The sequence below is a fragment of the Capra hircus genome, chromosome 4, assembly GCF_001704415.2.
Source record: "Capra hircus breed San Clemente chromosome 4, ASM170441v1, whole genome shotgun sequence".
Classification (NCBI taxonomy): Eukaryota; Metazoa; Chordata; class Mammalia; order Artiodactyla; family Bovidae; genus Capra; species Capra hircus.
The window spans coordinates 50,480,169-50,499,542 of NC_030811.1; the positions used below are offsets into that span (position 1 = coordinate 50,480,169).

The 19,374-nt window shown below is 36.9% G+C and overlaps 1 protein-coding gene across 1 annotated transcript; it reads left to right on the plus strand.

The window, feature by feature from the left end:
• Positions 46–10,902, plus strand: CBX3 (chromobox 3). Its single transcript, XM_018047080.1, has 6 exons — positions 46–161; positions 1,299–1,350; positions 4,163–4,305; positions 6,355–6,517; positions 8,972–9,066; positions 9,604–10,902. Exons 2-6 carry the CDS (start codon positions 1,327–1,329, stop codon positions 9,728–9,730), a joined length of 552 nt encoding a protein of 183 aa, XP_017902569.1. The 5' UTR covers positions 46–161; positions 1,299–1,326; the 3' UTR covers positions 9,731–10,902.

Below are 19,374 nucleotides of genomic sequence, written 5' to 3' on the forward strand. Positions count from 1 at the left end.
TGCCTGGCGTGGGCGGTGCCACCTTCCCCTCCCCCCAGCGGCGGTCCCGCGCGCAGCGCTGCTCCCCAGCCCCCCTCCCCCTCGGATGTGACTGGAGCTTGAGGCGCGCAGGGCCGGAGACGTCGCAGACCCGGGACCCGGAGCAGCTCAGAGGCGGTGAAGTCGGTGTCTTTTTTTTTTCCTCTAGCTTTCACTCGGTGGTGTTGCTTAAGATACCACATAAGCCCCAGAGACCCGCATTTCCCCGCTTCCTATCCTTCCTCGCCGGACCCCGAGTCAGGACCTGGCGGGAAGGAAAGGAGAAGCGAACAGAGACCCCGTGGCGGGCCTGGCTTCGGGCCGGCGTCTGTAGTTGGTTTAGGGATGAGACTCTTCACAAGGTTGAAAGCTGTGGCGCCAGCCGCCTTATTTCTAGACAAAGCGCATTTTTTCCTCCCCTCCCCCATCCCGGACGAGGTTGAGGGGGCCTTCCTTCCCGTCCCGTGCTTGGTCGGCGACTTGGGCCTCCAGGGAGGGCGGTGCATTCTCCCGCATCCGCGCAGCCGAGTGTCCGCAGACTGCGGCGGGCGCTCCGTTACGTGGCCGCCGCCGGGTGGGGAGAGGCACGGGCCCCGTGGCGCAGTGCCCTTGAGCCCCCGCGCCGCGGCCTTTGTTTCTCCCCGCGGATGCGCTGACCACGAGGCCCGCGCTCTCGTGTGGCGGGGTTAGGGGCCGGGCGCTAAGGCCTCGTTAAGCCGGGTGGGGTAGGGGTTTAAGGGGAGCGGATGAAAGTGCAGAAATAGCTGATTTGTTTTCAAAAGTGGCACGAAATGTAACTGGAGCATCTCGGTATGTTTTAGTTTTTCAACTAGTGATTGGGAAGGTCTCTAAGGAGAAACCAAGTTAGAATTAAATTACATAGACGACTCTTCCGATTGTTAATGTCTTAGAGGGAAAATTCACACTAATTATTGTAATCGATTGGGCACTTGTCTGATTTTGAACCAGGTTATTTTGCTAGTTTTTTAAAATGCTGACTATGGTTTAAATGGGATTCGGATTGGAAAAAAAAAATTTGTCAAATTTTTACCCTGTAAAGCTTTCGCGGATACTAGGTTCTCAGTAAGGTTGTATAGATAAGTTACAGCACTGATATACTTCACTAGTTTACGCAGAATCTTAAAACTGCTCCTCTATGGATTTGTATATACGTTTGATGACATGAGCTAACTAGGTGGGGGTTGGAATCCAAACAAAAACTTATGTGTAGCTATCTTTTTATGTCTTACAAACTTCTTAACTGTCATGCATTTTTCTAGTAATAGCTCTTCAAGTCTGCAATAAAAAATGGCCTCCAATAAAACTACATTGGTAAGTTAATGAAAACCTAAAATATTTAAGGATCTAACTCAAACTTTTTTCCTCCCAAAATTATAACTGCATCTCTGTGGTTGGGAAATTACACCCATATATAGTTCCAAGTCCCCTCTCCCCCACAACTTAATGGGGAGAAGTTAGGAGCATAAAAGGAAATTATTACATTCACTTGACTTCATAGTGTTTCGATTCATTTAAAGAAACCTAATTTTGGGAGGGTAGCACAATGTGAGTTTTACCAAGTATTTTTATTTTGGAAAGATACACAAATTTATGTGACATGGAAGAAGGTTACAGGTATAGACAGACAAAGTAATAAAGCCTTGTTGATTACTGTTCTCTAAGTTACTCTATACTGAATTCTAGAGAAAGCAGGTATTTTCAGTATTGCCCTGTTTAAAAAACGGATATCTTGTACAGTTAGATTGAGATGAAAGTCGTTGTGTCTTTCAAATTGTTTTGGTTACTGTCATGTGTCAAACGTGCTTATTCTAAAATACAGAAGGACTTTAAATCATTGCAGTGCAGTTTTTTTAAATACTCAGCATGAAAAACATCACACATGTCCAGAAAAGAGAGAAGACTAGATCTTCTGAGCAATTTTTTTTCTCTCCAGCAGTTCTTAAACCCACAGTTTGCATTCTTAGGTTTCATTTAAAGTTCTACAGATTGTTGACATATGTGTATTCAGCCTTGTTAAGTTACAGATTTTAATTTAAGCACTGAAATATTCACATAAAAATCACGAAATTCAGTTATGGTTCCCACAGTATGTAATTCTAATACATTATGTTAATAATTGCAAGTATATGAAGGTTAGTGTGTTAACATCTAAATGAGCAAAACATTTCGTTTTGGTTTGTAACTTCTTCCCTTGGGTTTCACAACAAAAGGATAAGTTGGTGGGTTTTTTTGTTTGTTTCATCATTAGATTCGCAGTTTTAAGTCAGACATCCTGAGAAATGTTTAAATATGAAATATAAAGCCTGTCTGGTGGCATTCTTTATTCCCATGCTTTTGGGAAAGCCCAAAGCATCTTCGAACACTTCTCAGGAATGAACTGTCTTTCAAATTTCGTAATCAGTAAACCAAAATGTAGATAATTAAATTGGCTTTACAATCACCAGTATCTTTAAAGTATTGGATGGGAAAGGAGCTACCTGTCCCTGAGACTGTGGGGATAGATATATAGATACAAAAAGCAAATAGATGCTTCTGTTAAATTGCTCCTGCTTACAGTTTGATAGTCTTCAGTATCTACCTTTCATTTTAAAATAATTTTGTTAAGTGTTGTGAGGTAATGTGTGCTTTAAGTGGGAAAGTGAGTGGATTTTCTCTTGAAAAAGATGAGCATTTGAAACTAGCTTATGAGTGCTATAGTAGTAAATATTTTGTTTCCTCTGCTAATTTTTTTTATCTTTTGATTTTCTGTGTTTATTTTGTCTCTTCTTTACTCTGTTAGCCTCTTAACTTTCTTGGATGTAGTTTTGTTTTTCATTTAGGATCAGTATCTAGTAAGCTTTTGTTACGTTAATTTTTCTTTTTTCTTCCCACTGCTACTACCTTTGTTGTACTGTACAGAGGCAGAAAGTTATTGGACTGAGTACAATATCCAAGTATCTTGACTAATGAGAGTTGTACGGCCTAACATGGAGAATGACATCCAACAAAATCAGATGCTGGCTGCATTATTTAAATTTCACAGGATTTTTATTTCTTTCATAGGATATTTATTTAGAAGTGTGTGTATACACTTCTAAATGATTATATATTTTTTGATGTCCTTTGTAATCTTGAGGCATTGGTGTTAATTTTCCCTGCTTTCATGCAGTGTGCGGGATGACTTTAGTAATTGGACAATTAAGATTTTTTTAAAAATAGCACCTCTTTTAAGGTGAAATGATTCCAAGATGAGCATAATGTGGGGTTTCCCCCCTTAGTCTCCATTTTGAGTTATTGGAAAGTAGAGGGATCTTGGTGTCCTGCTTCTCTCAAATAGAGTTAAACACACACAGACACACACACTTAAAACCTTGTTATAAGTGAATTTTGTTGACCAGTTTAGAGTCTTTCTCTTGAGAAACCAGGAAAAAAAGGTTTTTTTTTTCTCATTAGAGAATTGAAATGATCCAGCATTTTGGCCTCTTGAAGTTAACAGTGTTATAGATTGTTCCAAGTGGTCAGTAATATCTACCGAAATTATGGGGAAACTATTTTGTCCTTAACCTACTTATGGTCTCCTTGGTTGACCCTGCAATTGATATCAGGGTTCTGAACCACATTTTCGTTCTGCAGCTATCTTTTCTCTTTATTGTTCAGATTTTAACGTTGGTGTTTGAATTGAAAAAGGGGGTCTTACTTAGCGTTTGGGAGCTATATTTTTAATGGGTCCATGGTTCACCTAATAAGACCTGTCGCTGTTATTCTCCTTTGTATTAGTCTCTAGTAGTTTTTTAATAGTCGTTTTTTGCTGTCTTGTAGTTACAATGAGTGAAAACTCTACTTGGTCTTGTAGACTATGTAGAAATAAAACTAGGAAAAGATAAAACAATTTTCAAGGGAAATGTCTTTGATGAATTATTTCAGTGAAGGGTAGTGGGGGATAGATTTGAGCTAAATCCACAGAATCAACCATTCCTTTATTTTGCTGATTATCTGTTAACTTTTTCAGAAAGTGTTTGCCTTGGGATATAAAAGTGAAAATTTAGGTGTTAAATGCAATGATAATATCAGCAGTTTTAGCCTTTAAAATGTACTCAAAAATCAAACAAAAAGACATTTCTTAAATCTCTCTCTTTTGTTTTAGCAAAAAATGGGAAAGAAGCAAAACGGAAAGAGTAAAAAAGTTGAAGAGGCAGAACCTGAAGAATTTGTAGTAGAAAAAGTGCTGGACCGCCGTGTAGTGAATGGGAAGGTGGAGTATTTCCTGAAGTGGAAGGGATTTACAGAGTAAGAAATCTCAGTGCTTTTATTATATGTTTAACTGTACTTAAGTAGTGTTTAAAATTTGTTTTTAGCTTAAAAATTGTTTTATCCATTTTTTCATAGGTTTCTTTGAATTTAAAGGCACCTATAATTCAGGGTATCTTGTTTAAAGAGTCAAGGCTTTAGCCTGCAATTGTAAACAAGTAGATTTGAGACTAGTTGCTTACCTTGGAGAGTCAAATTTATATAATTATATAGAGTACAGGTTGCTTTTTTTTTTTAATGTAGTTGGATACTGTGCTAATTAATTGTTTCCCTACAGTGGACATTAAAAAAATGTTGAAGCTATATAAGGTATACTAGTGGGTGTTAAACAAAAGTGCTTATCATAATTCAGATCCTACCCTAGGCTTACTATTCTCCTAATCTCTTAAGTAGAGCCTAGGTATTTTTTAAGTGACCTGGTTCTTCATATTCCCTGTTACTAATTGCCAACAAAACAGTCTTTATAATGTTACTGTTTTGTGAATAACTTACATGCAGAAATTATACTCACTTTATCATGTACAGTTTACTTGAATTCTAATCTTAGACCACAAAACAGCAAGACTGAGCAGTGACTATTGAAAATGTATAGGTGGAAGTGGACAACAGTTTTCTGAGCTTGGTTGAGATGGGGAGTATGATGGTTCTCTTATCTACTGCTGCTTTTACCATTCACATTTAAAATCACCTCCACAGCAATTTGGGAATTATGATTTGAGTGGAAGATTTATGTTTCTCTGTTCTATTTTTGCAGTACCCTTAGTTGAGCTTAAATATGTATATGTAAGTTTGTGATTTAGGCACTAGAAAAAAATTTCTTACAATTAGAACCAAGTCTGCAGTATTTTAAGTAAGTCTTAACCAATTTGCTAAAGAAGTGATTACCCTCATATGGCAGACAGTTTTGTGGGGTTTTGTTTGTTTTATCCTATGAGGCATTAAAAGCTGTTTGTCTGTGTATCTTACCCATCAAAACATTGGAAAATTAACTCCTCCCTCTTTCTCTCCATGGTTGAGGCCACTAGTGTGACTAAGGACCTGCTATCTTCTGTATAATGTATTAGGTAATATTTTATTGGGGGCTCCACTTTAGCTCTTTCGTCCTCCTCCACTCTTAAGTCTGCCAATTTTAGAGTCTCGGGACATCAACAGACCTTATTGTAACCAGAGGTTTAAAGCATCTTTCCTAGCATCTCTAAAATGATTCATTTCATTGTGTGTAGTTCTGTAAAAGTTTTTTGGATCAAAGCACACAAAGTTGGCAATCTTGTCACAAATGTTGTAGACTGATCTCACTTTCACATTTGGTAATTGACATTCATTTTCTTTCCAGCCCTTCTGAAAAACATGAAAATGGTCATCTTGGCCTTATATCAGAAATTGGCAAGCTTTTTCCCTAAAGAGCCCAGAATAGAAGATAGTCTGAGCTTTTGGGGCTTTGGCTTTCTGTCCCAGCTACTTTGTGACTATAGTACAAAAGCAACAATAGGCAATATAGTAAACTGTTCATAATAATGCTTTTGCTTATGGGTCCCAAAAACATGATTTTTATTTTGAATTTTTTCCCCAACCAATTAAAAATGTAAAAAAAGCATTCTTTTTTCATTTCCCACTCTGAGTAGAATTGAAATACTGCAGCAGAAATTGAAAATACGTCTCATGTTTTTTAAAACACAGTATTGGAGGCCTTAACCCTAGGCACTATCTGATAAAGTAATTTGGGGTGGGATCCAGAATTCACTTTTCTGAAAGAAAGTGAGAAATTCCAAAGTGAGTTGTCCATATAACTTGGAAAAATATTAGCTGCATTTATTCCGCTAGTCAGGTTCAGTTACTTGGGAGATAATACAACACATTACCCGCTTAGCACAAACTGGAAGTAGACACAAAATGAAGTACAGATTCTTCATGTAGGGGGTAGGAGGTAGGGGGAAGTATCTGCAGTACAGAGGGCTTTTTGTCGGGTATTATTAAATTGATCTGGACAGTGGTTATTAACCAAGAATTTTTTTTTTTTTAACGACACAGTGCAGACAATACTTGGGAACCTGAAGAAAATTTAGATTGTCCAGAGTTAATTGAAGCATTTCTTAATTCTCAAAAAGCTGGTAAAGAAAAAGATGGAACAAAAAGAAAATCTTTGTCTGACAGTGAATCTGATGATAGCAAATCAAAGAAGAAAAGAGATGCTGTAAGTATAAAACATTGGCCAGCAGACTGGCTTCTTTGTAAAAGGATGGCTTGATTTTTTAAAATACTTTTTAAGACACGAGTACTTGAAAAATATCGTTAAAAAGGCTCTTTAAATACTTAGGATGAAAGGAGAGGCATGATTTAACCCTACATTGTGTAAATGTCCAGTAAGCACTTACATTTCTTTAAATCATTGTGCTACTGTTATTTTGGGTACATTGATGGATTTGGTGCCAGATGAGACAATTTCCTCTGATCTAAACCAGCTGTATTAAATAAAAACAATACAAAGTTATTTCATCGAAAATCACTTACAATACAGTGAAAACAATCTACATCACACGTTCTGATTATCAGTCATTAGTGAGTGGTAGTGACCAAAACTTTGGTATATGATCCTTGGTATTCCCAAAAAATACTTTGATTTTGAAGTATATAATCTTGCATAATAGTTTTTTTATTGGCATGAATTGAGAAAACTGGTTCATTCACTGCGTGTGTATTTTGAATCAACCTTTGCTTTATTGGTTTCTCTGTGGCTTTGGGCAAATTATATCCTTGCTTCTACCCTCAATTTTAAAACTGATTATACTTGCCCTGCCTTTTGGCCTAACATGGTAAATGAGGGAAAAATCTTGGGTCTGAATTATATCTAGGCTTGGGGACCTAATATACAATACAGATTTATTGATCGGGACTTTGGATTTAAAAATAGGTAATTTGAACTGTAAGTACTTTACAGGTAGTCCAATAACTTAATGTCAACTCTGTCAAGATCGCAGGTGTATTATCTTTGTTTTTATAGAAGGAAAACAGATGGGGGCTACAGATTTGGTTCTGAATGCTTTAGCAACCAAAGCAAAAAGGTGGGCAATGTTAAGAATCATTTATAAGTAAATTGAAAGTCTACCACATGCTCCATAGAAGCACCATTTAATAACAGTGTTGTTTAGTTGCTAAGTCCTGTGGTACTCTCTTGGAACCCCATGGACTGTGTAGCCTGCCAGTCTTTTCTGTCCATGGGATTTCCCACGGAAGACTACTGAAGTGGGTTGCCATTTACTTCTCCAGGGGATCTTCCTGACCCAGGAATCGGACCCCCATCTCCTGCATTCGCCAGTGAATTCTTTTACCACTGAGCCACCAAGGAACAGTGGTTATCCTGTATTGTGCCCATGTAATGTGCCGGGGAGTGTTCTGAATAACTAAATTTGCGTTTCAGATACTTTGAAATGTCTATGAAACAGATAGTATTAATAGTATGTATTTTATGGAAAATGAACCTGAATCACAAGTTAACTTTCCCGAAGCCACAAAGGTTTGGGGCATCATTATAACCTAGGCAGTCGGACTCCAGAGCTTGAGGTAATGATGTAAAAGTCTCATGGGGAGAAAAAGGATTTGCTACACTCTAGAAAATGGCAACCCACTCCAGTAGTCTTGCCTGGAAAATCCCATGGATGGAGGAGCCTGGTAGGCTGCAGTCCATGGGGTCGCCAAGAGTTGGACATGACTGAGCGACTTTTCACTTTCCTGCATCGGAGAAGGAAATGGCAACACACTCCAGTGTTCTTGCCTGGAGAAACCCAGGGACTGGGGAGCCTCGTGGGCTGCTGTCTATGGGGTCACACAGAGTTGGACATGACTGAAGTGACTTAGCAGCAGCAGGAAATTCTCAAGGATCCCAAAAAACTTGTTTATATGGATTGTGACTGTCAGTACTAACTGCATTTGAAATTAAAGTAGAAATTTATAAAATACCAGATTTTCTGTTAAGAATAACAAGGCCTGGCATTTTACATTTTTGCAAATTTTGTCAGTGTTTGTCTTCATAAGACTTTGGTTCAGTATTCAGTTTGCTGTGATATGTTGCTTGGTAGAAGTATGTGAATATTATGTGAAGTCACAGATAGATGAAAAGAGGAGATCATGAAGATAAATAGTCCAGAAGGTTTTCAGCATCCCTGGGGGTCCCTCAGACCACACTTTTGAGAGCTACAGGTTTATTTTTATAAGGTTTGTTATCGTTCAGATTGATTATAGCACTGATTACTGTCGGTTTTTTTAAACTTTTTACAGGTTTGCTATTTGTAGTTTATGCTTTTAAAAATATGTAATTTAGACTGATTCCTAGAAGTAATTTGAAATACTACGTTCAAGAATTTATAATCATTAATTAAAAATAAGAGATTTGGGTTTTTTCCTGCTTTGTGTCTTTGAAAAAAATTGTTTTCTTGATTTATGATTCAGAATATTTTTATAGACATCCAGATTTATTTTTTCTGCTTATAAGTTTAATGGAAATTAAAAGGTGTTTAGTACTCTTGCTCTAATCATTGTTTCACTATCAGAAGGCTGTATGTCCTGAAGACAAATTGGAAGTTAATATTAGTTTCCTCTATGATGAAATATGTGGAAACATTTATATAATCATTTAACTTTTTCTGAACAGGCTGATAAACCAAGAGGTTTTGCCAGAGGTCTTGATCCAGAACGAATAATTGGTGCCACAGACAGTAGTGGAGAATTAATGTTCCTCATGAAATGGTGAGTGTGAATTGCTGTTATATTTTAAAGTAAGAATAGATATGTTTTTTATGAAAAAAAAAACATGAATTTTTAAAAAACCTATCTATCTAGGCTTTATAATAGTTCACAATCATTAGGTAGCAAGTTGGTTTTAGTCACCAAGTCGTGGCTGACTCTTTGCAACCCCAAGGACTATTGCCCACCAGGCTCCTCTATCCATGGATTTTGCAAGCAAAAATACTAGAGTGGTTTGCCAGGGATTAGACCTTTGTCTCCTGCATTGGCAGGCAGATTCTTGGCACTGAGCCACCAGGGAAGCTCTAGGTAGAAAGTAGTTATCTGTAGAAAGAATGATTCACTTTTACTTAGCTAAAGCAGAGATTGGCAAACTGACCTGTCTTGGAAAATGCAATTTTATTGGAACACAGCTACAAGTAACCACATAACCCTCTTGAAGCATGTTTTGATTGAATTATGATTTTTAAAATGCATGGTTATCACTTGACAAAAAAATGTTTAGGCTTTTTAACTGAATACTTTTTTCTCTCATGACAGGAAAGATTCTGATGAGGCAGACTTGGTACTGGCAAAAGAGGCAAATATGAAGTGTCCTCAAATTGTAATTGCTTTTTATGAAGAGAGACTAACTTGGCATTCTTGTCCGGAAGATGAGGCTCAATAATTGTTTGCATTGCCTTTTATATATATTTATATATATATATAAAATGTGGGTCTTGGTTTTTTGATTTATTAGTGTGAAGAAATAACTACATTCTAATGAAAATCAGGTTTGATACGTTTGTTTTGAAGTAATATTGGGGAAGTTACATTGGGTTTTTTGTTTTTTTCCATCTGTAGCACTGGTTACTTTGAACAAATAAAAGCTTTCTGTAGTTGCCTCCTTCAGTAGGAAAGAATTTGATACCATGGTATATTATTTCCTCAGCATTAGAGAACAGTTTTTCTAAATGTTGGAGGAAATCTCCATAGTCATTACTCAATCAGAATTTAGAATTTGCATTTAACTCATATATGCCTGAGGACCATTCTGAGTTTTTTATATGTGTATACATAAAAGACATGTAAATTGTTTGGGAGTTAATTTTTTGTTGTGATTTTTGTTTTGGTAAATATATTTAAACAGTCTTTCATAACCATGGATAAGCCCATGTTCTGGAATTACATCATTTTGAGCAATATAAGAACTTCAACTTAGATTAAAAATTTAAGTCTTAACCTTTCAAATTAAATAATTTTGCAATTAATTAGATAAATTAAGATGTTTAAATTGGGTAATTTTTTAAAGCATCCCTATCAGAATCTGCATATAAATGCAGTTTTATATGCAGAAACCCTGGAAAGAGAATTTTTATCACTATCAACAACCTTCCCAACCAAATGAAAAAAGTAGAAAAGTTCTAGTATGTTTTAATATAGCAAAGCAAAACTTAGTTAAATGGACACTTGATGGTTCCTTTTGGTGAACCATTGTTTTACAAGAAATTGAAGTCTCTGTGCTATATTTAGGAAATGTTGTGATACATGGGATGTCTCAGATTTGTTCATTGAAACCTAATCAGATAGTTTTAAAATATTGGCAGTTTATGATCTACAGGAATAAATGAGAGAACAAACTTTTCTAATCTATGCTTGACCTACATGTTTTTTCAGACTTGACTCCGATCCATTCCTTACACGAAGGCTCAATTTTCTCAGTATATTGGGTTACTAATTCAGCAGAAGCCAAGAAAAACAATAACTTTGTAGTAATCAGAATGTTATTCAACTGTATATTGTTTACTTTATTGTAAATACTGGTGAACAGTGGTCAATAAATAGTTTTATATTCCTTTATGTGATTAGACTTTCTTTTTTCTTTATCTGGTGACCTTTATGGTGGGAGTAGAGACATATTCATTGAATTAATAACATTATGTTTATAAATATGATCAGTGATATCACTGATAGCTTAACATGAACGATGTTGGATTTGTGATCTCCGAAGATTTAGCTTTGGGACCAGGGACCAGGCTTGATCACTCAAGAGCTTTTGTGTAGCAGAGTTTTATTAAAGTAAGAAAAGGGACAAAGGAAGCTTCTGACACATCAGAAGGGGCATGGGGAATGCCCCCCTAGCTAGTCTTATCAAGGCCTTATATACTCTTTTCAGACCCACTCCCAACAACATCTTAAATTAAGATCAGAATGAACAATTGATTTTACTAGACCCACTCCATAATATACATTTTAAGATGACAGGATTAGTCAGAAGGTTTTTTGTTAAGGAGAAACATGTCTTCTAGCAAGATAACATTGTTATATTGACTAAGACAAAGCAATATAGAAAAGAATTTGTCCTTTTCTCCTTGAGAGCCCCAGACCCCTTTTCTCCTTTTCTAGGGCTCCAAACCTGTTTGTCCTCGGGAACCCTGGACTTCTTACCAACCTACCTAGGAATTGACTCACCACTTAAGGCATTAGAGTACCTGTTTTAGACCCTTTGAGTTTATTTATTTATTTATTTTTTTACCCTTTGAGTTTAGTAGTTTTAACTGGAATATGTATTAACACGAAAAGATTTTCTTACTAAAATATAGTTTCCAGTGATGCTTAAGAGGAACTTTTCAACAAAGTGAAATTTTGATACTTATATCTAAGGCTGTTGAAACTGCCATCTTAAATCATAGGTATTCTGAGGACTGTTATGACAGACACATTTCTACTAATTTTGAAAGTTTATACAGAGAAAAGGAAAAATACTAAACTGTTTATTAACCTTTTTGTAGACCTACTGTTTGCTCTGAACAGTGGGTTTGTATGTGATAAAGAACCTTTTGTTTTGATCAGAAATTGATGACCCTGCATTAAGCGTTAGAGCATTTCTGCAAACTGTGTTGTCCATGTATTTTAATATTCCTTATGTTGTATCTTTCTTGTGGGTACTTTAAAAAGTCACAAACTTGAATGGCCTAAAACAACACATTTGTTCTGGTTCTGGAGGCCAGAATTCCGAAATACAGTGTGAGGGCTGGTTCCTTCTGGAGCCTCTGATGGCAAAATCTGCTTATCTCTGTCCCCTAGAGGCCATCTTTTCCTTGGTTTCTGGCCCCTTCTTCAAAACCAGCAGTGTAATGTAGTGTCTCAAATTATTTGACCTCTCTGTACTTCAGTTCCTCATCTGGGAAACATAAATTATGATGAAATAATAATTGTGTGAGACACTTAGTATCTTGTAAGTGGTAATAAGAATTTTTTTATCTGATTTTAATAGGGACACTGTAAGCTGTTGTATGGAGATTCCCCAACTGAATCAGTTACTGGGTATGAACACTTAGGTTGGTTGTAGTTTTCTGCTTTTAGATGATTGTGAACATTCTTTTACATAATGTATAGTAAAAGACTTGAGTAGATACAGATGGATTCCCAGAAATTTTTGAAGTCAAGCTTGTACTGGTGTACTCTTCTATCAGTAGTCATTATCCCACATCTTCATTTGTACTGCAGATTAATACTGAGTCTGATTTTGTTGCAAGTCCAGTGGCATCTTGTTTTAATTTGCATGTCTGATATTTTTGTTGAGCATCCTTTTCATACCGTTTGCATTTCCTTATCAATAAATTGGTAGTTTTACAAATTTTTTTTAATTGGTGGGAGTGAGTTATGTAATATTTTTGTGTTGCAAATAATTTTCCTGCCAATTTTTTTGACATGATTTAGGAGATCCTCTTGATGTAACAAATGTTATGTAGGCAGCTTTTTAAAAAAATGTATTTGACTGCACCAGGTCTTAGTCACAGCACGAAGATCTTCCATCTTTTTTGTGATATGGGTTCTTTAGTTGTGGCATGAAGGATATAGTTCCCTGTCAGGGTTCAAACTCTGGGCTCCCTGCATTAGGAGCACTGGATCTTATCCACTGGACCACCAGGGAAACTCTTGTCAGTCTTTGTCTTCTGAATTTCATGTCATATTTGAAAATACCTCTCCCATTCTGAAGTTGAAGTTACATGGATAGTCTAAAAGTTTCGTCTGTTTTCATTTTCTTCCTTGCATTTTTATAGTCAGGTGTTTAGTCAAAAGATTTGTTCCATATTGTGAACATTTCTGATTTTTGTTTTCCAAGATGGACATCAGTTCCTCTGAAGAAGTCAGATGTGTAGATAGCAGTTTCCCTGATATGGATCAAAAAAAATAATGCCACTACAAAAAAAAAAAAACTTGCCCCATATATAAAACAAGTTTTTCATAAAAGGCCTGAAATGTGTTCAAATACCTGGACAGATTGGCATCAAGGAAAAGATAAAAATCTCTATAAGTTGAATGTGAATAGTGTGTGTGTTTGTATGTACACTGTATGATGTGCTTAGTTGCTCAGTTGTGTCCAACAAATTTGCAACTCCATGGACTCTGTAAGCCTGCCAGGTTCCTCTGTCCATGGGGATTCTCCAGGCAAGAATACCAGAGTAGGTTGCCCTGCCCTCCAGGGGATTTTCCCAACCCAGAACAAACCAGGGTCTTCTGCATTGCAGGCGGATTCTTTACTGGCTGAGCTACCAGGAAAGCCCAACCATATATGATACATCAACCCTTTTCTGTTAAATAAATGAATTTGTACCTTTGAGCATTTGCTAAACAAGCGGAGCAATCTTAACAACTTAAAGCGCCAGTAGGTGATTTGGTATAACTAAGAAGGTTGTAGTAGGTGCCTATCTATCCCAGTAATAATACTTTATAGCTCAGTTCTCCTTATGAATGTATTTCCTGTAAATGTGCTGTACTACTCAGATACATAACAATCTTTAGCATATCTGCTAGTAGAGTATAAGGAAGGAGGATTTAGGGTTGTTGGGTCTTATGGTGGGGTTTTATGTGTGTGTTCTAAGAATTTATGTTAAAAGATTTCTTCAGGCAATCATGTTGACTGGAAAAGCACAAAAATATGAAATTGTGTTCATCGAATCTTTACCATTATAACCCATGTTTTTACTGTAAAAGCAAGCAGTATGAAAATCTCCCTGATCACACATAAGAATGGTTTCATTCTTAGAAGAAATACTCTTGATAGTTGAATGACTACTGGTTTTTATACTTTATCACATTTAATTCTCAAAATAGCCTTCTGCAATAGGTGTGATTGACCCCAGATTACAGGTGAGGAAAAAGGGCACAAAAAGGCTGAAGGAAGGTCAAGGTCAGTTGTATGAACCAGAGCATTAACTATGGGAATAAAGAGAAGGAGACTGGCTTGAAGGTAAGAGTTTTGTCTGTATTAACTGCCCAGTATGTGCTTGTATAATAAAGTGGTATTGCATATAAAATGAGGTGATGTGGAGGTTAGGAAGAAAGGGATCCAGAACAATTCCTAAGATGCCATTTTTTTCTGTAATGGATGACAATGTCATTTAGTGAGAAAGGGAAGCTAGGAAAAACCTCAAGGGGGAGGATATTAAAAGTGGCTTTGGACATATATTGAGATATTCCTTTGGTTAGTGCATTAGTACACATATTACATAATTTAGCCGAAAGTGGGAGATACCCAACTCAAACATTGATAAGGGAAGTTACTTGCTGGCCTGGAAACAAAAGAATAGTGGTTCAGAGCATGCGTTCTGAAGCCTAACCTATTTTTCAATTTCTCATCCATGAAACTAGGAGGATGATCATGACAGTTTTTATCTCAGGATTTTGCAATATTCAGTAACAAACACCTAGAGCTGAATCTCCAGTACTTAATAAGAACCGGATAAATATTACCATTCTCCACTGTAAACCTTAGGATGACTGCAGCCCTGGACTGGCACAACCCGAAGACTCACCATCTCTGGTTATTGGCTCTCTTCTTTGGAACTGATTTCTGCAAATCCAAAACAAGTGCTCACAGCTCCCAGGTCTCCAAGTCTGCTTCTACAGAAACTGAATTTTTCTTTCTCTGATGGCGAATTCAAAATCCTGTAAGAGATCTGCTTGGGTTAGATGCCCTCCTTGGAACTATCAACTGTAACCAGAGGTATGGAGAAATACAGTTAGATCAATCACTGGAAGAGTGCTTTCCAGAAAAAATGGTAGATATTTTTTATGAACAAAATGTATAATTATTGGGGGAAAATTGACCTGTAAGAGTAAGATAAGAACATTCATATTTAAAACTGCTTTTAGCTCTGTGACTGCTACAGGAACTGGAAGTTCAAAGGAGACCTCTCAGCATGGCCATGTGGTGCAGGGGTCTCACTCTCATGATCTAGGATTCTCTCAGTGATGTCTTATTCTTCAGTGGTTCTAAGTTGTTCTTGTCAGGGGGACCAAAGTCAGGAATGGACTATCCTGCCGTCTTGGTGATGTCATTCCTCACTTCTTAAAAATAAAACCGTACATTCAATCTTTTATCATTATTCATAAATCCTGCATTTTAGCTTCTTAAAGGAGAAAATAACGACACTGAAACTGAAGTGACCTTTCATAGCAACCTTTTTCGTTACCATGATACTCCAATATGACTATATATATATCAGGCTCATTGGTATCTACCATCTCCTACCTCTTCCCCTGATGCCTTTACTGGATACTGATAGCACCCTAATACAATGTCCTGAAGTAGTTGTTGTGGTATGTTATATTATAGCTTATATTTTTCTCCAAGTTCTCTTTTTAGTATCTCAAAGCTCTTAGCCATTGATGAGCAGTAGGAGAGAATCAAGAGGCAGATGTCTGGGTAGGGGCAGAATCTGGATGAGAATGGGCACTGAAAAATTTGAGAATGTGATTAATAAGCCAAAAAAGATACATATTACATTCAGGATTCAGGCCTGCACTTAACAAGGCCTTTTGGTATTTCAATAACTCAGTATCTTTGGATAGCTCCCAGGGTAGACTCACTTTTAAGTAAATTCATCTTTCTAGTAAATAGTGTCACCATAAGGTTCCTACCACACCTTCTCATTCCTCTGGTCTCTTTATTTAGCTTTCATGGACATTTAATTCCTCTGCACCAGGAATTTCAGAGTTCTAGAAATTTATCTCTGATGTGGTGAAAGGGATAAGAGTCTGTAAATTTTGCCGAGGGAATACTGTAGCTTTCATGCATTTTGCTGTACAGAGTGGCGATACAAAGGAAAACTCAGTTTTACTCTGAAATCCAGTTTTTCTCCAGAGAAAGCCATGCTCAGCAACTTTCTAGCACCAGAGCTCCTAATAGGAGAGGCTTCTTAAATTATATTTTCTTATACTGTCATAGATAAATAGAATACTGATCTCACTACAGGTGGGTGTTACCAATTGAAGGCAGAAAAGAACTCTGAACTTTTGTTTTCTCTTCTAGAATGTAAGTGTCATGGAAACAAGTACATGTCTTTTTCACTATAGTGTGCCTAGCCCCTATAAGAGGGCCTGGCATCGGCTTGAGGAAGGGAATGATAGGGGGGTGGGGGGAGACTGTATTTAAATTTGGGCTTGTAATAAATATAGTGTTGCTACCATTCAAAAATTCCAAAAGGATCTGTCAAAAGAGTAAAATAGGTATGGGGAAAAGGGAACCCTCCCACGCTGTTACTGGGAATGTAAGTTGGTACAGTCACTATGGAAAACACTGAAAGTTCCTCAGAAAACTGAAAATAGAACTACCGTATGATCTAGCAATCCCACTCCTGGACATACACCCACACAAAACTATAATTTAAAAAGATAACATGCACACCTATGTTCACGGCAGCACTATTCACAAAAGCCAAGACATGGAAAAATCCACTGACAGATGAATCGATAAAGAAGGTGTACATATATATCATGGAATATTACTCAGCCATAAAGAAGAATGAAATAATGCCAGTTGGAACAGCATGGATGCAACTAGAGATTATCATACAGAGTGAAGTAAGTAGGAAAGAAATACTATATGATATCACTTACATGTGGAATCTAAAATAAGACACAAATGAAACTACAAAGCAGAAACAGATACACACACATAAAGAACAGACTTGTTATCAAGCAAGAGGGGGAGGGACTGGGAGTTTTAAGCTTGGAATAGATGCAAGTTATTGCATTTAGAAAGGAGAAACAAGGTTCTACTGCATAGTACAAGGAACTATATCCATCCTGGGATAAACCATAATGGCAAAGAATATAATAATGTATATATGTGCATAACTGAGTCATTATGCTGTATAGCAGAAAGTAGCACAACATTATAAATCAACTATACTTCAACAAAAAATAATAGCTTAATTTTTAAAAGGCAAAAAATAGTAAACCCCTAAATTGAACAAGCTCTGTGTATGGGCCTCAAATTAAGACTGAAAAGGGCAAAATTATATATTTTAAAATTTAAAGTTCTGTAGTTTGGGAGAGTCAAGTACCTGAATTAATAAAAATACATCTGGGAATATTCATTCTTTTTCTGTTTTTTCAAAATCATGAAGCCTACTTTCATTTTCCCCCACATAATTTGCAATGGTCTCCCTTGTGCTCATCAATGTTTTTTAAACTTCTGATAATTTCTATTCTCATTTGTCTAACCAGAGCATAAGTATTTGTCTTCAGTAGCAAATGCACATTCCCCATCCAGCATATATATTCCAAGAAAAGTGGACTCAAAGGGTCCTAGTTTGCTGTTTTGAGCTGAAAGAAATAAGAGGAAGGAGGAAAAGTAAGAACTTAGAGATTGTGAGAACATACTCATTTTCACGGATGAATTAAATCTATGGTGGAAATCACAATCATCCCTTCCAACAAACAGGTTCCAATTAAAAATGGTACAATTATTATGAAATAATTGCTCCATTTGCTCTGTTCTTGTTTGGTACTGTCCTAGGTGGTGGATGCAGGTCTATTTTAGACATACTACTTTTCCTGGTGACATTTACATTTTAAGATGGACACTAGTGAGAATACCCAAGCAGGTTGACCTAAAAATAAAGCATTGAATAAAACAGGCATTCAGTTGTGAAACCATGTTCAGTCAACTGAAAAAAAATATGCCACATTTAAGAATCATGCCTCTGGTTGAATATATTGAAAGTCATTGAATCGTACACTTTAAACTGGTGAATTTTATGGTATGTAAGTTATATCAATAGTTTGTAAAGAAAAGGTTGGTATATAAGAAGGCTCAACAATTTTTTAGCTTTGGCAGACTTACAGGTTTTCAACAGAAAGTTAAAAAATAACCCACTTTTTAAAATCATTCGTTTATGAATTGATTTTTACTGATTTCTCCTTGACCCTTCCCCCGACCCACCAAATTTCAAAATGAACATGCAAAGCAATCTCTAACCCAAAGAAAAATCCTACAATAAAGTATTTTTTAAAAGTTGGCAAATTTTTAGAATAATTTCTCCTAACGTGTCAGATTAACTATTATTACCAACTTGTTCCTATGCAACAACAAGCCAGCAGTTTAATTCTCAAACACAGGAAACAAATGTCTTTAGGATAACAGGCTTACCTGATGGTTCAGATGATAAAGAATCTGCCTGTACTGCAAGACATCTGGGTTTGATCCCTAGGTTGGGAAGATCTGGAAAAGGATAAGGCAACAACAAACTGGTTCCAAATAGAAAAAGGAGTACGTCAAGGCTGTATATTGTCACCCTGCTTATTTAACTTATATGCAGAGTACATCATGAGAAACCCTGGACTGGAAGAAACACAAGCTGGAATCAAGATTGCCGGGAGAAATATCAATAACCTCAAATATGCAGATGACACCACCCTTATGGCAGAAAGCAAAGAGGAGCTAAAAAGCCTCTTGATGAAAGTGAAAGAGGAGAGTCAAAAAGTTGGCTTAAAGCTCAACATTCAGAAAATGAAGATCATGGCATCCGGTCCCATCACTCCATGGGAAATAGATGGAGAAACAGTGGAAACTGTCAGACTTTATTTTGGGGGGCTCCAAAATCACTGCAGATGGTGATTGCAGCCATGAAATTAAAAGACGCTTACTTCTTGGAAGAAAAGTTATGACCAACCTAGATAGTATATTCAAAAGCAGAGGCATTACTTTGCCGACTAAGGTCCGTCTAGTCAAGGCTATGGTTTTTCCAGTAGTCATGTATGGATGTGAGAGTTGGACTGTGAAGAAGGCTGAGCGCCAAAGAATTGATGCTTTCGAACTGTGGTGTTGGAGAAGACTCTTGAGAGTCCCTTGGACTGCAAGGAGATCCAACCAGTCCATTCTGAAGGAGATCAACCCTGGGATTTCTTTGGAGGGAATGATGTTAAAGCTGAAACTCCAGTACTTTGGCCACCTCATGTGGAGAGTTGACTCATTGGAAAAGGCTCTGATGCTTGGGGGGTTTGGGGGCAGGAGAAGAAGGGGACGACAGAGAATGA